At 33.1% G+C, this 17,600-nt stretch overlaps 1 protein-coding gene and 2 long non-coding RNA genes across 3 annotated transcripts; all 3 read left to right on the top strand.

The window, feature by feature from the left end:
- Nucleotides 1–9,974: 9,974 nt before the first annotated feature.
- LOC126724577 (uncharacterized) lies at nucleotides 9,975–11,247 on the top strand. The gene is made up of 2 exons (XM_050429058.1): nucleotides 9,975–10,202; nucleotides 10,268–11,247. The coding sequence occupies exons 1-2, from the start codon at nucleotides 10,060–10,062 to the stop codon at nucleotides 10,737–10,739; spliced, it is 615 nt and encodes a 204-aa protein (XP_050285015.1). The 5' UTR covers nucleotides 9,975–10,059; the 3' UTR covers nucleotides 10,740–11,247.
- A 2,046-nt stretch (nucleotides 11,248–13,293) lies between these two features.
- Nucleotides 13,294–16,344, top strand: LOC126724000 (uncharacterized). The gene is made up of 2 exons (XR_007654567.1): nucleotides 13,294–14,593; nucleotides 16,134–16,344. It is a non-coding gene; the product is annotated as an uncharacterized LOC126724000 (long non-coding RNA).
- LOC126724001 (uncharacterized) lies at nucleotides 14,629–16,049 on the top strand. Its single transcript, XR_007654568.1, has 2 exons — nucleotides 14,629–15,356; nucleotides 15,839–16,049. It is a non-coding gene; the product is annotated as an uncharacterized LOC126724001 (long non-coding RNA).
- Nucleotides 16,345–17,600: the final 1,256 nt, after the last annotated feature.

Raw genomic sequence — 17,600 nt, 5'->3', positions numbered from 1 at the left:
GAAGATGGATAGATATTGAACAGTCAAATCCCAACTGTCAGACACAAATCAATTTTATCGAAAAGCAAGATCCCCTTAATTTTATAAGATTAAAAGAAGATGAATAGCCTTGAAAAATATCACCAGCACAATCAAATACGTAATCAACTTTTGAAGATCATGTATTAATTTATAATATAAACAAGTGGATATTTATGCAGCGGTAAACACAACCCCGGTAAAATTTTTTTTTATCAAAAAGCAAGATCACCTTAATTTTAGGGTCCGTTTGGATGGAAAAGTGAAAAAATGGGAGGATGGAAAATTGTGGAAGAATGAAAAAGTGGAAGGATGGAAAATATTTAGTTTTCCCTCTTGTATGTTTGGTTGGAGGGGTGGAAAAGTGGGAGGGTGGAAAACTCTTTTGTTTGGTTAGAGAGAAAAAGGGAAGGATGAAAAATATAATTTATATAAATTGACTATTATACCCTTGTTGCATTCTATGTAAGAAATAAATTTATTTATACTTATTACATAATATTAAATTTATCACATCATATATATAAATTTATATTATTATTTTTATTATTATAATGTAAAAATTAGATCAGGTCACATTTGAAAAAAAAAAAAAAAAAAAACGTTCAGGTCACGTTGAAGAAAAAAATGTTCAGGTCACGTGAAAAAAAGAAAAAAGAGAGAAAAAAAAAAAAAGGAGGACGTTTCAACTCACGTTTTAAAAAAAAAAAAAAAAAAAAAAAGAACGTTTCAGGTAACGTGAAAAGAAAAAAAAAGAAGAAGAGAAGGCATTACCGTAAAACTGCACTAAGGCAAGTTTCCCCCCTTGCTTTTCCTCCCAATTTGGGAGGAAAAAATTTGTGGGCCCAGGGAGAAAATTTTCTCCCTAATTTTCCACTCCCCCTATTTTCTTCTCATTCCCAAACAGTGGAAAACTGAGTTTTCCACCTCATTTTCCCTCTTATATTTTCCATCCCCCCTATGTTCCACCCATCCAAACAAAGCCTTAGTGTTTTTCAACGGCCACAAAATTCCTTTCACCGCGAACCACAAATGTAAATTAAAATATTTGAATCTGCTTTATTTTGATTGGATATATTTTAACAATTTACTTTTGTAATAAAACAAAAAGAATAATATATAAATTTAAGAATAAGTAATAATATAAATAATTAAAAAACTCACAAACCAAATGTGTGAAGGATAGATGATTCAAATTAAATCTTGCGTTTGACATAATCTCCTTAAAGTAGATTTTACCCCTCGTACAATTACTGTGGTGCTTTGAAACTCACGAACATCTGCCTTTCATGATAAAATGATCTATAGCACGAAAATGAAGCATACAAAGTCGTGCTCTGCGAACTACTCAATGTCTTTTTCTCTCTCTTTGACATAAATGAAATGCACAAAATATTCTCACCGGAGAGTTTTCTGAAAAAGTAGTTTTTTATAAATGAGAGATTATGTAAAAATGTCCGGTTAATGTGTGCCCTTGTGTGCCCTAAGGGCACACATTAAGCCATCAATTTTTGAAAACATTTTCTCGGGAATTGAAAAAGCTATCAATACTTTTTCAATTCCCGAGAAATTTTTTCTAAAAATAATTTATTATTGTGTGCCCTTAGGGCACACATTAACAAAATCCTATGTAAAATTATACGTTACTGAACAGACATTTTTTCAGTAATAATTGCTGTGCATAGACTAACTGACTCAAAAATTAAAACAATAAAATACTATTATTTGGACAAGTTAGCCCAGTTCCATATGCCAAAAGCTCAATCTAATATTCAATTCATGAACGTATAAACTCATATATTATTTCATTCCTTTCCTATGTGGGATTCAGGATTTTTACCACTTTTAATAACATCTTCAAGTGAACATAAAAAATATCAATTTCTTATTTACTCAATGCTATTTTTCCAACATAATCCACGTCCACCAATACTAATAAGTAATAATTGTCGCAAAAAGACACGGTTAGTACAGTTCAGTTTGTATAAAACAAAGGCTCTATATTAATTATTAGGCATAAATGCATTTTTAGTTCCTACATTTTGGTTTTTTTCCATTTTGGTCATTACATTTCCATTTCACCACTTTTAGTTCCTAAACCAATTAATGCGTGTTATTTTAGTTCTTTCCGTTAGTCAACAGACGGAAATAACTAAGGTGACTAACGGAGGGATTAAAATATTATTAAAAATACACTGTAGCAATAAAATTAAATTTAAAAATTTAAAACAAGAACACACTAGAACATAAAAACAAAAACAAGAACATAAACCTAGATATTAAAAATCACAACTCAAACCCAGATTTTCTCATCTTTCAATCAACAACAAAACCTCCAGCAAATAAAATTCATAAACCCAGAACAAGAGCAAGGATACCCAGATCTGAACAAATTCAGTTACACAAGTCTCAAACAAACCCAGATACCCACTCATGTAAGTTTCAAACAAACCCAAATACCCACTCATGGGTAACTGATTCTCCTCTTGTTGCATGCCATGGCCACCACTGGCGATGTTCACATTTTCCATATCCAAACACCATCTCCACTGAAACCTCCAACAAATCAAACCCATAAACCCAGAAAAATCATCAAACCCACATGAAAAAAAAAACCCAAAAATTTAAAACAAACCACCACCCAAATGGAAAAACAAACCCAGGTTAGAGAGATCGTAACCAACACTAATCGATCTGTGAACTACATGCCCCAACCCAATGATGGAGCTCCACGCACGGTGATGTTGATCCTAGGCGATGGGATCGGACCTCTGGTGATCGGAGTGGTGGAGCAAAGAAGGATGCTGAGAGAGAGTTGGAGAAATCGATTCGGTACGATGAGGTTAAGGTTGTCGTGAATAAGCTCAACGTTCGACGAGAAGCTAACATGATCTCTAATCTACAAACTAATCTCATTACCGTCGCCTCCTTCAATCCCACCCATCGATCTTGCCGCTATCAGACCCACCCGCAGATCTCGCCGTTGTTAGACCCACCCACCCATCTCGCCTCCTTCAGGCCCACCCACCAATCTGTGGTCCTTTACCTCACTCTTTCTCTCAATCTATCTCTCCCTCTCCCTCTCTCACAATCAATGCTTATTTTTGAGGAAGACTGAATTTTTTTTGTTATGTTTTTTTGTTGATTTGGTTTAAATATTCAGATTTCCTATTATAATATTCAGACCCACCCACCTGAAATCATTTTCATTTCTGAAAAATATTTTCACTTGAAAATATTTTATACTTTGAAATCATTTTATATCGAGCCAAATCTAGGTTTCTGGGTTTCCGTTCTTGTTTTATGTTTTGGTGTGTTATTGTTTTAATTTTTTATTTTATTTCATTGCTAAAGTGAATTTTTAATAATATTTTAATCCCTTTGTTAGTCATTACAGTGATTTCCATCCTTTGACTAATAGAAAGGACAAAACTAAAACACGTTAATGAGTTTAGGAAGTAAAAGGCGTGAAATAAAAATATAAGAACCAAAATAAAATGAAAGTCAAAATATAAGGGTTAAAAGCGCATTTACGCACAAGAGAGAGGGAAATTTATTGGAACTTTTGTAGTATTTTCCCTCCCAATTCTACGTGAGAGGAAAGGAGTTTTCAGTAACAACTCGTTTAGAAGTGCTTCTGTCAGTACAGTTCAGTTTGAAACTTTGAATACACAGAAGTACAGATCGGGCGATCGATCTCACCTTCTTTGTAGGGCCAATGACGATAATGAATAGTATTGGTAAATGTTTCCCATGTTTCTCATCTATACGGAGATGGTATGACAAGCACATTTACTTCTCAAAGGCTGCACTATTCATTTTTGGTAATTTTTTTTTCTTAAAATAGGCTCAACTGCTTTAGTCTTAAGTTCATTTTTCAGTTACAAACAGAACTTAATTTATTTTCTTTGATTGATTTACAGGTTTAGTTTTTAGCCATAGCTTGGTCAATTATGGAGTGGTGAAACTCTTAATGGATTACCTCAGAAATTCATGGACCAAGTAACATCTTGCAAAAGCTACAGCAATTATAAATCTCCAGGATGGTGTATCGACCATATCAGAAGTTATAGTTGCTCATTTAGCCGATTCGTATTACGGACGTTTCAATATGATTGTTATCTGCGCCATAACCTATATTACGGTGAGTCTGTGTCCTACTCTTGTTTAAGGTCAGATGAGAAAACTGAAGATTTCAAGAATATGCATAACAGTCTGTTTGGGAGGGCAATTTTAAAAAGAAAAAAGAAAAAAAAGGAAATTTAGGGAGGAGGAAATAAAATTGCCATTTCGTTGTTTGGAAATTTAAACTAGAGTGCATAAAAAGCATAGGTGGAAATACCTATTTCTCCTTCTTCTTTTTTTTTTTTTTTTTTTTCAAAACCTAGATCTATTATTTTTCCAAATTGGGGAGGAAAGGAGGAAGTAATGGAATAGAATTCAATAAAATTTTAAACAAAATATTCATAATACCCTTTTATTTTATACAAACTTTTTGTAATGCTTACTTCTTATTTCCCCCACTTTCCTCTTGATATTTCGTTATATTTTTTTACTAATTGTTGTTGCTTCTTATTCAAAAAAAAATATTGTTGTTGCTTGGCCCCCAATGAACCATACTTTTAAGCCATAATTATTATCAAAAGTTTTAAGGTATTTTAGTTATTTTAGAAATTTCAATAGCATTTCAATTAAATTAAAGGTTCTATTGCATTTGGAATTTTCAAAAAGCATTTCAATCATATTAAAGGTTTTTAGATGGACTCTTCTAGATTTTAATATCCATTAAGTGGGACCTAAGGAGATAAATTTAAATGGACCATTTAGATTTAAATATTGATAAAATAAATTTATTTAATACTAACAAAATTAAATTAAATTTGATGTTAATTTTTTGTTTGGATTTGATGAATTAATACAAATCAAACTAAGTTAATTTCATATAGAAAAATCAAATATCATGGTTCAAGTAAGAAATTTAATAAAAATAAATGAAAATTTACTATTATTTTAGAAAAGAAATTTACTTTATCTTTAGATAAGATGATGCATAGTAATAAATTTTGATTTTGGTGTTAAAAAAGATATAGAGACTATTTGGTGCATGACCATGTGGGAGATTAGATGACTAATATTGATTAGGTCTATAAACGATCGGGTTTGTGCTTAACTCATATTCAACCTAACAACTTCAAGTGGAGAAAAATGTAACTCGAAACAGACTTGGAAGAATCGTCAAATCTGCTAGTTTGGGTCTCATCGGGTGTTAAGTTGTAGGTGGGTTTTGGGTTTTGTTACTGAGGTTGAGATTTGGCCGAGATTTGGTTGGATCCGTTGAGATTGGCCTGATCTATCAGGATCTCGTTGGATCTAGACTAGATTTTGATGAGATCTCGTCGAATCTACTCCATATCTCAATGAGATCACGTGGAATTTCGATGGATATGAGGCTGAGAGAGAGAGAGAGAGAGGGAGAGAGAGAGAATGAGGGTTAGGGATTTCTGGTAAGAAAGCTTAGGTTAGTTCTGTTTTCATCAGGTTTCAAAACCCAAAACTGCCACTTGACTTGCATCCCTTGGGTTTTGATGTCAGAGACTCACTGTCATTCGCAGGTTGTTCTGATCAAGTTGGTCTTGATTAGATCGGCATTGAGTCAGTGGATTCTGGCGAGTTCTAGGTTGCCATGGACAGCCCTAATATTGACAGTCGATAATATAGAATATTGGTTTACAAAAATTAAATGCTCAAAACATTTTTTCCCATAACTATTTTCTCCTTTTTATTATTAGTTTTCTTTTCCACCTGAAGTGCTCCCATCTCAATCAATAGTTGACTAACATCCCGCCCTCTCATTTTCATCTGCTTATTATGTCCCCTTCAATGTCTCTCTGCCAACCACTTCCTTCACCCTTGGGTTGCCCATACCATCTCCCACCACCAGTCACCTCATTTAATAGTGGGAACCTCACATCACTCACTAGTCACTACCTTAATCTGTTAATCATCTTGCTCCACATGTATCCACATGGATTAGAAAAAACTTGCATCTTTAGGCTTGGTTTCACACTGCCATTTTGGAGGGGGGTGGAGGAGTAGAGTAACACTATATGGAGGGACGAATGGTTGGACCATTTGGGCTCTAGGATTCTCAGTGAACTCGTATACTCTATTGAATACATTTTGAGTGATCCCAGAATTAAAATTTTTTGAGAGAGAAAACAATTCATATCTGATAAGATGACATAAATTAGATTAACTTTCTAAGATTGAGTATGTGAAGTAATTTATGTATTTAATTGTTTTAGCTTGAGCTTGATACGCGTAATAACTTATTAATCTTGGTGTTCTTTTGAAGTAACTTTTGGTGGTATATAACATTTTTCATGGCTAGCTGTGATTAGCTTAAACTATGGTCTTTTATTCACTAAAATATTCCTTTGCATTTGATTATAAATTTTTATTCAATTATTTTAGAAACATTGATTTAAAATTCCTCTTAGTAAAATATTATTTTTTTTATGAAGTTTGGCCTTGTTTAGATTTTTTATTTTTTATTTATTTTTTTTATATCCTTTTAAATTTCATGCGTAAAATTAGGAAAAGGAATCAAGAGTTAAAATGAGATTTTCATTTATTTTTAATAAGATATATTTGTTTGAGAAGTTATATTATGATATATGTCTTTTGGATATGGATTGAAATGAAATTTGTTATATTTTGGAATTGACAGTACGATCTAGCCATGCTTTGGGTCCAATCAATGAGGGAATACATTGGCATAAAAACTAGTTCTTTTATGGGACTCTCCACTGGCCTGTGCGGTTTTGGGCCTATTCTTAGGGATAATGCACAATCATAGTTACAAAGATTGTTAGTATATGAAATCTTATAAGATGTGAATCTTTTAAGTACAATGAAATTTTTGATGTTTTTGGAATTCATTAGATTTTACATGATAGCTTTTCAATTAAATTGGGATACGATTCTCAGGCTTATGAAGCTTTATCCTTTGAAAAGCTTATTTCATTTACTTGTATATATTGTTGATGTTAGAAGTTAAATTTGGTTTCAATTAACCTTTCATAAACAAGTATGAGTTTCATAAGTTAAATGTAAATGTAGTGGAAGGTTTATTTAAGTTATGTGTGAGATTTATGAATGTAAGAGTTAGAAAATAAATGTAGTGGAAGTTAGAGGTTGGACAAGATAACAATCATGCACAAGAACACAAATATTTACATGGAAAACCCTTTCTCATTGAAGGGAAAACTATGAGACAAACTCCAAATAATTTCACTATTATCAAATCAATTACAATATCTCTTGTGTATGTCTCATGGCTAAAAAAAAAATCTCATTTTTTGTTGCTCTCACACACACTAATTATCTCTCTCAAAGGTGGCAACACTTTGCTCTCTTCTCTATTACACAGCTCCCTCTTGGTTGTCTTCTTTTTCTCTAAGCAGCTCCCTCTAGGCCGCTCTCTCAATTCTCTTGTGTGGCACCTTTTTTTGCTCTCCTTATGCAGCACACACCAAAACATAATAAACCTTGTTTATTATGTAACAAAATAAATGTAATGGGAGTTAGAGGTTTAATGGTGTACGTGTACTATATAATCCCATTCATTTGTCAAGTTCTATGAATTTCATAAATAAGTATGAGTTTCACAAGTTAAATGTAGTGGGAGGTTTATTGAAGTTATGTGTGGGATTTATGAATCTAAGAGTTAGAAAATAAATGTAGTGGGAATTAGAGGTTTGATGGTGTACTAAATAAACCAATTCATCCATCAAGTTCCTTGCAAGAGTTGAAGAGAAATACAAAATTTTAAAAAAGTCTAACCCTTCCCTCTCCACTCTCTCTCCCTTTGTTTAATTTGTGAGTGTGAGCAAGGACGGACCTAGGTGAGGGCCTAAGGCCCCCTTCCAAAACCTTAGGCTCCCTTCTCTACAATAAGCCTAACTAGCCTCACTCGAATAGCAACTATCCAATAAAAAAACAATAAAAATATTTACAATGGTGATTGTATTTTAGCAACAAAAAGAAAAAAAAAACTACCAAAGAACCAAAAAAACATGTGTTATTAGAGAAGATAAAGCTAAATTTTTTGCAACTATAGTAAACTTGTATAAATACTAGTTGGCTGTAGCAAGTTATTAAAAGTAAAATACAATATTTTATTAAGATTATATTTCTTCTTTCAATTAAGGGCCTGTTTGGTAAGAGATTTTTAGTAACGTTGTTTAAGTGTTGTGGAAAATATGTGTGTGTGAAAAAATATTGTGAAAATATGTGTTGCGGTCTTCAAACAACGAAAATTGTTGTTTAAACAACAATAACAAACGGGCCATAAAAAACATAAATTCTCTAGCTTCCTTTATTATTTTAATGATATTAGGTGTATTGTAAAGTGAGATAGTAAAATAAATAAAGTAATTTTTTGATGTGCTAAAAGCTAAAAATTTTAACACCACTAATGTGAATGCTCTAACTTAAAAAAAAAAAAAAAAAAAAAAAAAAAAAAAAAAAAAAATCCTAGCTAGCCTAGTATTAATAAAAGAAGACATTATTTTGTTTTTGTTTGTCTTTATTAGTAAATGATTGCATCTTAATATATTTATAGACAATGATTTTGAGTATTTATAATTTTTAAATACCATATATATGCCTATTTGGAGTTTTTTTTTTCTTTATACTCCAGTCCCTGCAAGCTTAAAATCCTGGATCCGTTCCTAAGTGTGAGTCTCTTCTATACACTAAGTAGTGTGAGTGTTTGTGAGAGAAGGTGAGGGAAGACACAGTTTTTTTTTTTTTTTTTTTTCAACGGTTGATTCAGCTAGTTGGAATTTTTGTTACTCTTTCTTTCTCTATTTCAGATTTTGAGGATTAGTAGGTTTTGGGCTACCATTGAGGTGGTGAGTGTGAGAGGAGTATTAGGATTTTCATTAATAAATGTCTGTCTCTAATGTTTAGTAACTGTTGGACGGTTTGGAATTTGTGAAATTCTTTGTCCATTGTAATTTTCTAGATTCCGTTTTTTATTTTAAAGTTATTGATTTATAGGGGATTGGTCAATAATGAATTGTTAGCTATTGGAATAGTTTATGAGAGAATACTCAATGGGATTTATTTGTTATTTAATTACTTTTTAGGGAATAATTATTGAATTTTAGTGAGGGGTTGCAAACTTACCAGGTGAAACTTTATAGGTATGTGGTTGTTGTCGCGTGTCAAGCTCATTCACTGGGTTCTGAATGTCAATATAAAACTATGATCCTCAACATGGAGGAAGATTTGTATTACAGATAATTCAGAAAACAGATGCACGGGAGCAAAGATTAAGAAAGCAAGTCCTCAATCTGTAGAGATTGTTACCTAAGTACATAATCACTATTGAAAAATTAAATGAGTTCATAAAACCATTTGCACATGTAATTAAATGAATTCATTTAACAGCATTTGCACATGTAGTTTGAACCTTTTTGTGTAAAAAATTGCAGTTAAAATACTGTCAAAATGTCTAAAAATTTGGATTATTTTTTATTTTAATGTCCAAATCATTGTTATTGCAATTATGTTTTTACAGTTATTATTATTGTTACATGTTCTACTTGTATATTCTTGAAAGAATAACTTGAGAAATATTTTCTTGTGCATGTGAAAATATTACCATCGGCCCAAGCGGTTTCACAAATATCCAAGCATCATGTTTCATTTCTTATTGCAGGGATTGGGGCTGTTAGGTTTCCCAACCCAAGTTGGAATTTATGTGGTATTACTGGCTGTAGCATTGGGCAAATCTAGCCTTTCTTGCTGATCAGTTGGGTAGTAGGGAAGACCACAAAGACGAGGAAAAAATTGAGTCTTGTTTAAATGTTTGGTGAGGCATTGCCTGGTCTTTTGGTTCCATCGCTTGCATTTACGAGTTTAAGTATGCTACACCGAGTGTCTTCATAATTTCCATTGTGGTTATGGGTGCCAAGTCTTTTGTTGTTCTGCATCGGCTTCCCCTTTTACTACAATAAAAAACCAGTGCAGATGCAAAGCCCACTTAATATTTGTTTCAGAGTCTTTAAGGCAGCTATATTCAAGTTGCATCTTAACTACCCTCATACGCCAGAACAGTTTTACAAGAACTGTAATAATGAAATAACTTTGTCGCCAGAAGTGCCACTCTTAAGGTAGAGTACTCTCTATCTCTGTGTGTATGTGTGTATGTCTTAGTGGGTAAAAATGTTAAATATAGGTGGTTAGACAAAGCTGCTATTGCAAAGGGGCAATCCAGTTTGGGAGAGCAAGAAGGTAGTGGAGAACAGGACTTAGAATACGGGAATGGGCTGAGTAAATCAATGGATAGCCTTGGTCGTTTTGAAAATACTGGTCTAAGTGACAGTAGTAGAGAAGAGGAAAGTCATGAGATGCCTTGCACAGTTAAAGAAGTGAGCGAAGTAAAACGCCTTTTGACATTGGTACCAATCTGGACAAACTTTTTTGCCTGTGGTTTAGTTAAAGCTACCGGAGATTCTTTCTTTATGGAACAAAGTAGAAACCTTCTTTATTCTGATTCTATGGGTTTTATGTTCATACTGCTGTCCTTGATACGATATGCAATACAATTCCCATTTGGGTGGGAGAAAGTCAGACAAAAATTTGGCCCACTTAAGAGAATTGGAGCTGGGATGGTTTGTTCTATATTGTGTTGCATTGCAGCTTGGTAAGTAGAGATCCAAAGAAGGAATTTATATAAGAAAGAGGGGATTGGTCCTGATGCTCAGAGCCCAGAAGCACAGACTATACCCATGGATATCTTCTTCTTATTTACACAATTTTTTTTGTTAGGACTAATGGAAGGCCTTGGGGAAGATGGGGTAGAAATATTCGTGAATAACCACATCCCTGAATCATTTAGTGAATATGGGTCTGTGTTCAGTGGCTGTGTATTGGGTTCTGCATATTTCTTTAGCATACCGTTGCTTTTACTGTTTAGAAGCTGGTTTGGTGATACCATAAACAAGGGTCATCTGGAAAGGTATTTTCTATTTTTAGCAATACTAAATACCATTTTCTTTTGCATTTATCTGCTTGCTTTATCCAAGTATACCCACATGGACCCATCGGCGAATGTGAAATCAAAGGACTCGGAAGAAGGTGCTAAAGACTCATTTAAATTAAACCCTTACAACCAATGGGGGATATTGGCTAATGCAACCACTGCCCCTAGCCGTTTCCGCCGTGGCTGCAGCCGCAGCCGCTACTTGCATTAAGCCACTGAAGAGGGTGAGCAATCAACAAGAGTACAAAACCATGAGTCTATCTCTCTCTCTCTCTCTCTCTCTCTCTCTCTCTCTATATATATATATATATATACACACACATATTGTAAAGACAGATCATGCACAATGGCATCATTTCTTGAATAATGAAATCCGTGACAAGTGGTCTCCTCTCATTACCTTTCAACAGCTCCGTTGCAGTTAATATCAACTGTAGTCGTGTTTTGTTTTCTTCAGTCAGATTGTATATTTAGCAGGTTTAACACGTGTATAAACAAATATATCACACGTGCATAACTTGTTAGGAAGTTCAATTTATTAGTCTGTTAAGCTTCTAACGGCTAGTTGGTTATTAGTCTGTTAAGCTTCTAACGGCTAGTTGGTTATCTCTCTCTAACTAGTAACTACTAAAAAGAGAGCTCCTATACTATTTCTCATTTAAGTTGCTTGCCATGTTAATCAATTACACACTAGTGACTTTTATTCAATGTTTTCTCATTGAAATTTTTCATGGTATTAACTATGAAGTACGGACGCGGCTTGGAGGGTGCCGCACCGGAGTTTGATGCAGCTTGATGTGGGGTGCGGTGTTTGATGCAGTTGCTCGCACGTCAGTGCCACGTTTGAGTTGTTCTTTCTTTTTCTTTTCTTTTTCTTTTTTTGATTCAGCTTCGATTCACGCTGAACCGGGTCGATTCGGCCAAAATAGGGCTGTATCAATTGAATTGGGTTGTATTGGCCAGTGACCGAAACGGACCCAAAACGATCGAAATAGGCTGAAATCGGCTTTGAATCATGCTAGAACAACCGCAATCAGCTTTGAATGAGGCGCAAACATCCTAAATCTGTCCTTCCTCAATTTTATTATGAATATTTGTTGCTTCTTTTGTGTTTTATTTTGTGTTTCTTGCATTTTTCTTTCTTTGTTTTGTGAATCAAGGCATAGTCATGTGTTTTTTAAGAATATTTTAATAGTAAAAATATATAGAAAATATAAATAAAAATATTTTTAATAATTCTTTAATCGCCACACCCCGCCGCCCCTGTACCTTACTTTTTTAAAAATTGCCTAGTCTTGCACTTGTACCCGCACCTGAATCCGGAAACGCACCCGTGCTTCACAGGGTATTCGAGCCTACAATTAGGGCTTCCACAACTACAAAATCTGAATCAACCACCACGAACCCTTACTCTCGTGTTCTCCTTTATTGTTGGAATCAATAATGCTTGAGTGGGTCTGGAATACTCTAGAGCAATGATTGACATCAACATCAAGAGCAAACATATTGAATATGAAATTGCAGTTTCAGGTATCAAGGAAGGAAATGATATAATCTATCAATGACTTTCTACAGTGAATCAAAATAGCAAGAGATCGTCTACTTACTGTTGGAGTAGCAATTGATAATAAAGAATTGCTATGCATTATACTCAAAAGGCTTGCCCAACGAGTATGCCCAAAGGTGGACATTAATTGCATGAAATCATTGAAATATCACTGGGATAAGATTTCAATGAGATCTAGTTAGGTTGGGATAACCCAACTAGGTCCAACATATCTGTAACACCCCGATCCAATTTTTATAATTAAACTATGTGTTTAAGTGGTTAAGTATTATTAATATATTAAGCCACTTACTTACAAAAATTAATATTAGAGTATTTAATAAACATATTATTTTATAACGTCATTGAATAAGAATTGTAAAGATTATAAATAATTGAAATGACTATTTATATTATAAATATATACTTAGTATGTGCAAAACTATATTAAGTGGTTAAGTTATGAGATATATATATATATATATATATATATATATAGTTGTTGGTGTTTCAACTATGTATGATGCATGAGATATTATAGAACATATATGCTATTTTAATGTGATGAATATAATTTTATAAAGGTAAGGATATATATATATATATATATATATATATATATATATATATATATGCAAAGTGATATTATTTTTGTAGAAAGGTGTGAGTGTGAATGCAAGAAATTATTTTGTAGGAAAGTTTGAGTGTGAATGCAAGAAAGTTGGAAAGTGAGTGTGATTTTTTCTTTCCCTAGCCATACACGTATTCCACCCAAAAGTCCTCTTCTCTTATCTGATTTTGCTGCCTTAAAAGTCTTCCCCTCAACTCATTTTCTTGGCTGCACCAGACAGAAAGTCCAGCCCTCTTTCCCTACTCTTTTCCTTGTTCTTTGTTTCTTTCTTCTCCCCTTCTTACATGGCAGCCCTCCCTCTCTCACCAAAACAAAATATCTCTCGCTAAAGAAGAAATTAAAGGGTTAATACTAAAATTTCAGTTTCAAATTGTTGGGGATAAGTAATCAAAACTTCATTTGTTGATTTCTACTTCTTTAACCTCTATCCTGATTTTATAGGCTGAATTATGATTCTGTTTTAGTGATTTGAAGGTTTGATGATATTATGGTTTATTTAATGTTTAATAACATATTTTAGTATGTTTATTATAGGTATAAAAATACTCAAATGAAATTAAGGCCTATTGCTATTTGTTGATGATTTTGTAAGAATATGTACTGAAGCTGTCACTGTGACAGATTCTGTGTTCATGCATGTTAAATTATGTTTTAAATTGTATATAGTGAATTTGGATGCTTGGGATAATTACTATGAAACCTAAGACACTTGTGGTTGTTATTGAATTGGTCTCACAGTATTTGGATTAATATAAAAATAATGGTTTAATTTATAAGTTGCATGAAATTCTGTCAGGACAGATTTGAGTATGCTGTCTTGCGTGATTTTTAGTAAATCATGGGTTTATGCTTTGACTCCGAAATTTTTATGGTATATATTGGACATACAGGGGAGTAGTTCTGTAAATTTTCATGACAATTGGATATGCGTGAACAGCCCATTTGTATTTTACAAATGAGGCATATGCTGCTGGAATAAAACAGTGAACAGTATGGGACATGCCTAACTTTGAGGATTTAATTCCAAAGTTAGAGTGAATGTTTTGAGCTATAATTTAATATGCTCATCCTTTGGTATGTTAGAATCATATATAAATTTTATGAATTGGTTTCTCTATAATTTAGTACATCATGTTGTCTGATAAATGCATTTTGTGTTTGTGGGAACTTCTTTGAGGAGGGATTAGAACTTCCTTGATTCTAAGAGATAGACTTTGAGATGAATGTGAAGTTTATGATAAGGAATTATGGATAGTAATAAGCTTTGATATTTGGTTTAGGTGTTACCAATATCCAAGTCTAAGCTCCTTCGACTTTAGGCTCTTGGTTCCTCTACTTTCAGGTAAGAGATAAGTTATATGGGCATTTGGTAAGTCATGAGGTTATTTTAAAGTATATTATGCATTAAAATGTTTTTTATTAGAGATATGACATGTAATCATTATTTTGACAAAGGTCTGTTCGTGAGCTTTCGAAACCTTATGTATATGATTTCAGCATATTGATGCTATTACTGATTCCGCGAACATGATGTTTAAAGAAAAGAATGGAAATGTTATTATCATGAAATGTCATGCAAAACAAGAAATTTCAATATGATGTAAAGTATGAAATGTTTTTGGGTTATGTCCTCTGGTAATCTGAACTCGGCTAGTAGGGGTTAATTACTGGTTTTCTATAAAAAAATGTTATATGTTTGGCCATTTAAAGTAGAGGAAATGAGGCTGCCTGTAACTCTAGGCCATTTAAAGTAGGGGAAATAGGGTTGCCTGTAACTCTAATCTGAATAAGGCCTTCTTCCCAATGTGTATGGACGGCGGGGAGGAATAAAACCTTGAGGAGATGTGTCATCAGACCTCTCAAAGAGGACAATATCATGCACACGGGGTCACCCAAATGTGATGAGGCCCTCTCTATACAGCTTATCAGACATGGACTAACCAATATGTTATGAACAGTTATGTTATGTTATTAATCATGAGAGAATTATTTTGTTTAAATGCATTGTGAAAAGTGAAAGCTCTCATGGCAAGAAGAAATTTCTAATGAAAAGAAAAGCTGTTCATTAAAGATAAAAGTTTCTGAAATTCTGTTATGCTATAAAGGTAAAGCTTCTGATGAAAGTACAAGTTATGTTTAAAAGTTATCAAATACCTGTTCTTTATGAAATGTTAAGTTTTATGACTATGAAAGTTATAATATTTCGGAAAGAGGTTTATAAAGAAAGGTTTTCTTATTAGGTCAAGATGTTTCTAGTTTAATACAAAGTTGCCAATTAATTGATTTAAGTTAAAATGATTATTTTGTAATAAGAATATACATATGGTGACTTTGTAGGAAATGAAAGAAGTTTAATCTAAAAGGTTTTGGTAATATTAACCTGAGAAGAGAAAGGAGAACAATTATTTTCTATGAAGAATGTATAAGCTATTATTATGAATAGTATAAAATACTATGCATGAAAAAAAAATGTTCTCCTATTCGAATATTCATAGAATAAAATGATTTGATTTATATGCATCCTTATTGAATTCTCATCTATCTTACCTTTACCGAGCTGTGTAGTTCACTCCTTCCACTCTTTCAGTTAGCAGGTTTTATTTTGGAGCAGAGGGAGCCTTAGTCGAGTTTGGAAGGAGTTGATTTTAGTTTTATATGTATAGATCCTAAATTAGCAATTTGATGTTTAGTTTTGTAGTATTGTGTATTTTAGGATCTAAAGAAAGTTGTGTACCTTAAAGTATTAAGTGATATATTATGTGAAAGTGTGGAAATTAAATGATTGGTGGATTATGTTATATTTTGAGTATAGTGTAGATTATTGAATTCTCATATATCTTACCTTTACTGAGCTGTGTAGTTCACCCCTTCCACTCTTTCAGTTAGCAGGTTTTATTTTGGAGCAGAGGGAGCCTTAGTCGAGTTTGGAAGGAGCTGGTTTTAGTTTTATATGTATAGATCCTAAATTAGCAATTTGATGTTTAGCTTTGTAGTATTGTGTATTTTAGGATCTAAAGAAAGTTGTGTACCTTAAAGTATTAAGAGATATATTATGTGAAAGTGTGGAAATTAAATGATTGGTGGATTATGTTATATTTTGAGTATAGTGTAGATGCTCTGACTAGCAAGTGAAAAATGATATCAAGAAGTAAAGAAACAAATATGAAAAGAAAAAGAGAAGCTTTTGGAAAAGTTTTGTAAAAGTTAAGTTGGTTCTTATTAATATCAGGTTTAAACTTGATATTAGCATGTCAGTCATGGTCACAAATCCAGGTATCGGGTTTGGGGCGTGACAATATCTATTATAGAAATGGCCACAACTCGACCCAATTTCTTTAAAACCACCTAGGAGTTTATTTCTCTAACAAGCTTAAGGCCTGCCTCACTACAAATCTATGTCTAATCACATACATAGCTAAACCCATCAGAATTCTTAAGCCCAACCCAGTTACACTAACCTAAACCTAGCCCACGCACCAGCTTTCCATATTTACATTGACAAACCCTAACTTCCAACAACTACATAAACACTGCTTTCAACTACAAACAATTACATAACATCCCTAAAACTTCCAACAATAGCACAAATCTCCTATAATTTTTCTAAAATTACTATAAGAACCTCCATAACTTACCAAAATACCCCTATAAACCCTCATAAATTATTAAGATACCCCAAAATATGCAAGAATTATCCAAATACTTTTGAAGCAGGAAAAAAAGAAAAGAAAAAGAAGAGAGATAATTAGTTTATCTATATAAGAGGAGATTATATGACAAATCTAACTGGTTCTTTCCTTTCCTTGGGTTTATGGTCATTTGCCGGGAGTTTAGAGTTGAATCAAAGAAAGAAGGTTGAACTTTCATAAAGCAAGCACCTCTTTCACATAAGAAAATGGAGGCAGGCTTGGTATAATCTTACTAAACCGATTCCACATGAAAAAGGATCAAACAATTGCCCTCTTGCATAATGGGAAGCAGACTAGTCCCTGGAAATGCTCGTTCCTTTGTTGTTGGGGCTTACAATTCACCTTTTGACACAACTTTTTGATGATCGCAAAAGCTATGCCATCTTTATTCCAACTTCCTCTGTGTTGTCAAGGATCTACATACGCATAATGTCATAACTGTAGGGTGCCACCTGTAGCCAACCCATACATGCTTTAGACCTTGATTTTCCTTTGATTAATTTGTGTAGTTTCCTTATAATAAAAAGCTCCCTAATCTTAGGCAATTAAGGGTTTTTATAGGACTTCTTGTTGGCTTTTACATGTATTTTGCATATGGAAAGAGAGAATATTAAATTGCTGGTGGGATTACCAAATTATTAGGATTGAAGGTTTTTTTTT

The sequence above is a fragment of the Quercus robur genome, chromosome 4 (genome assembly GCF_932294415.1).
Source record: "Quercus robur chromosome 4, dhQueRobu3.1, whole genome shotgun sequence".
Lineage (NCBI taxonomy): Eukaryota > Viridiplantae > Streptophyta > Magnoliopsida > Fagales > Fagaceae > Quercus > Quercus robur.
The sequence above is the reverse complement of the archived record's forward strand: the minus strand, read 5'-3'. Positions and strand labels throughout refer to the sequence as shown.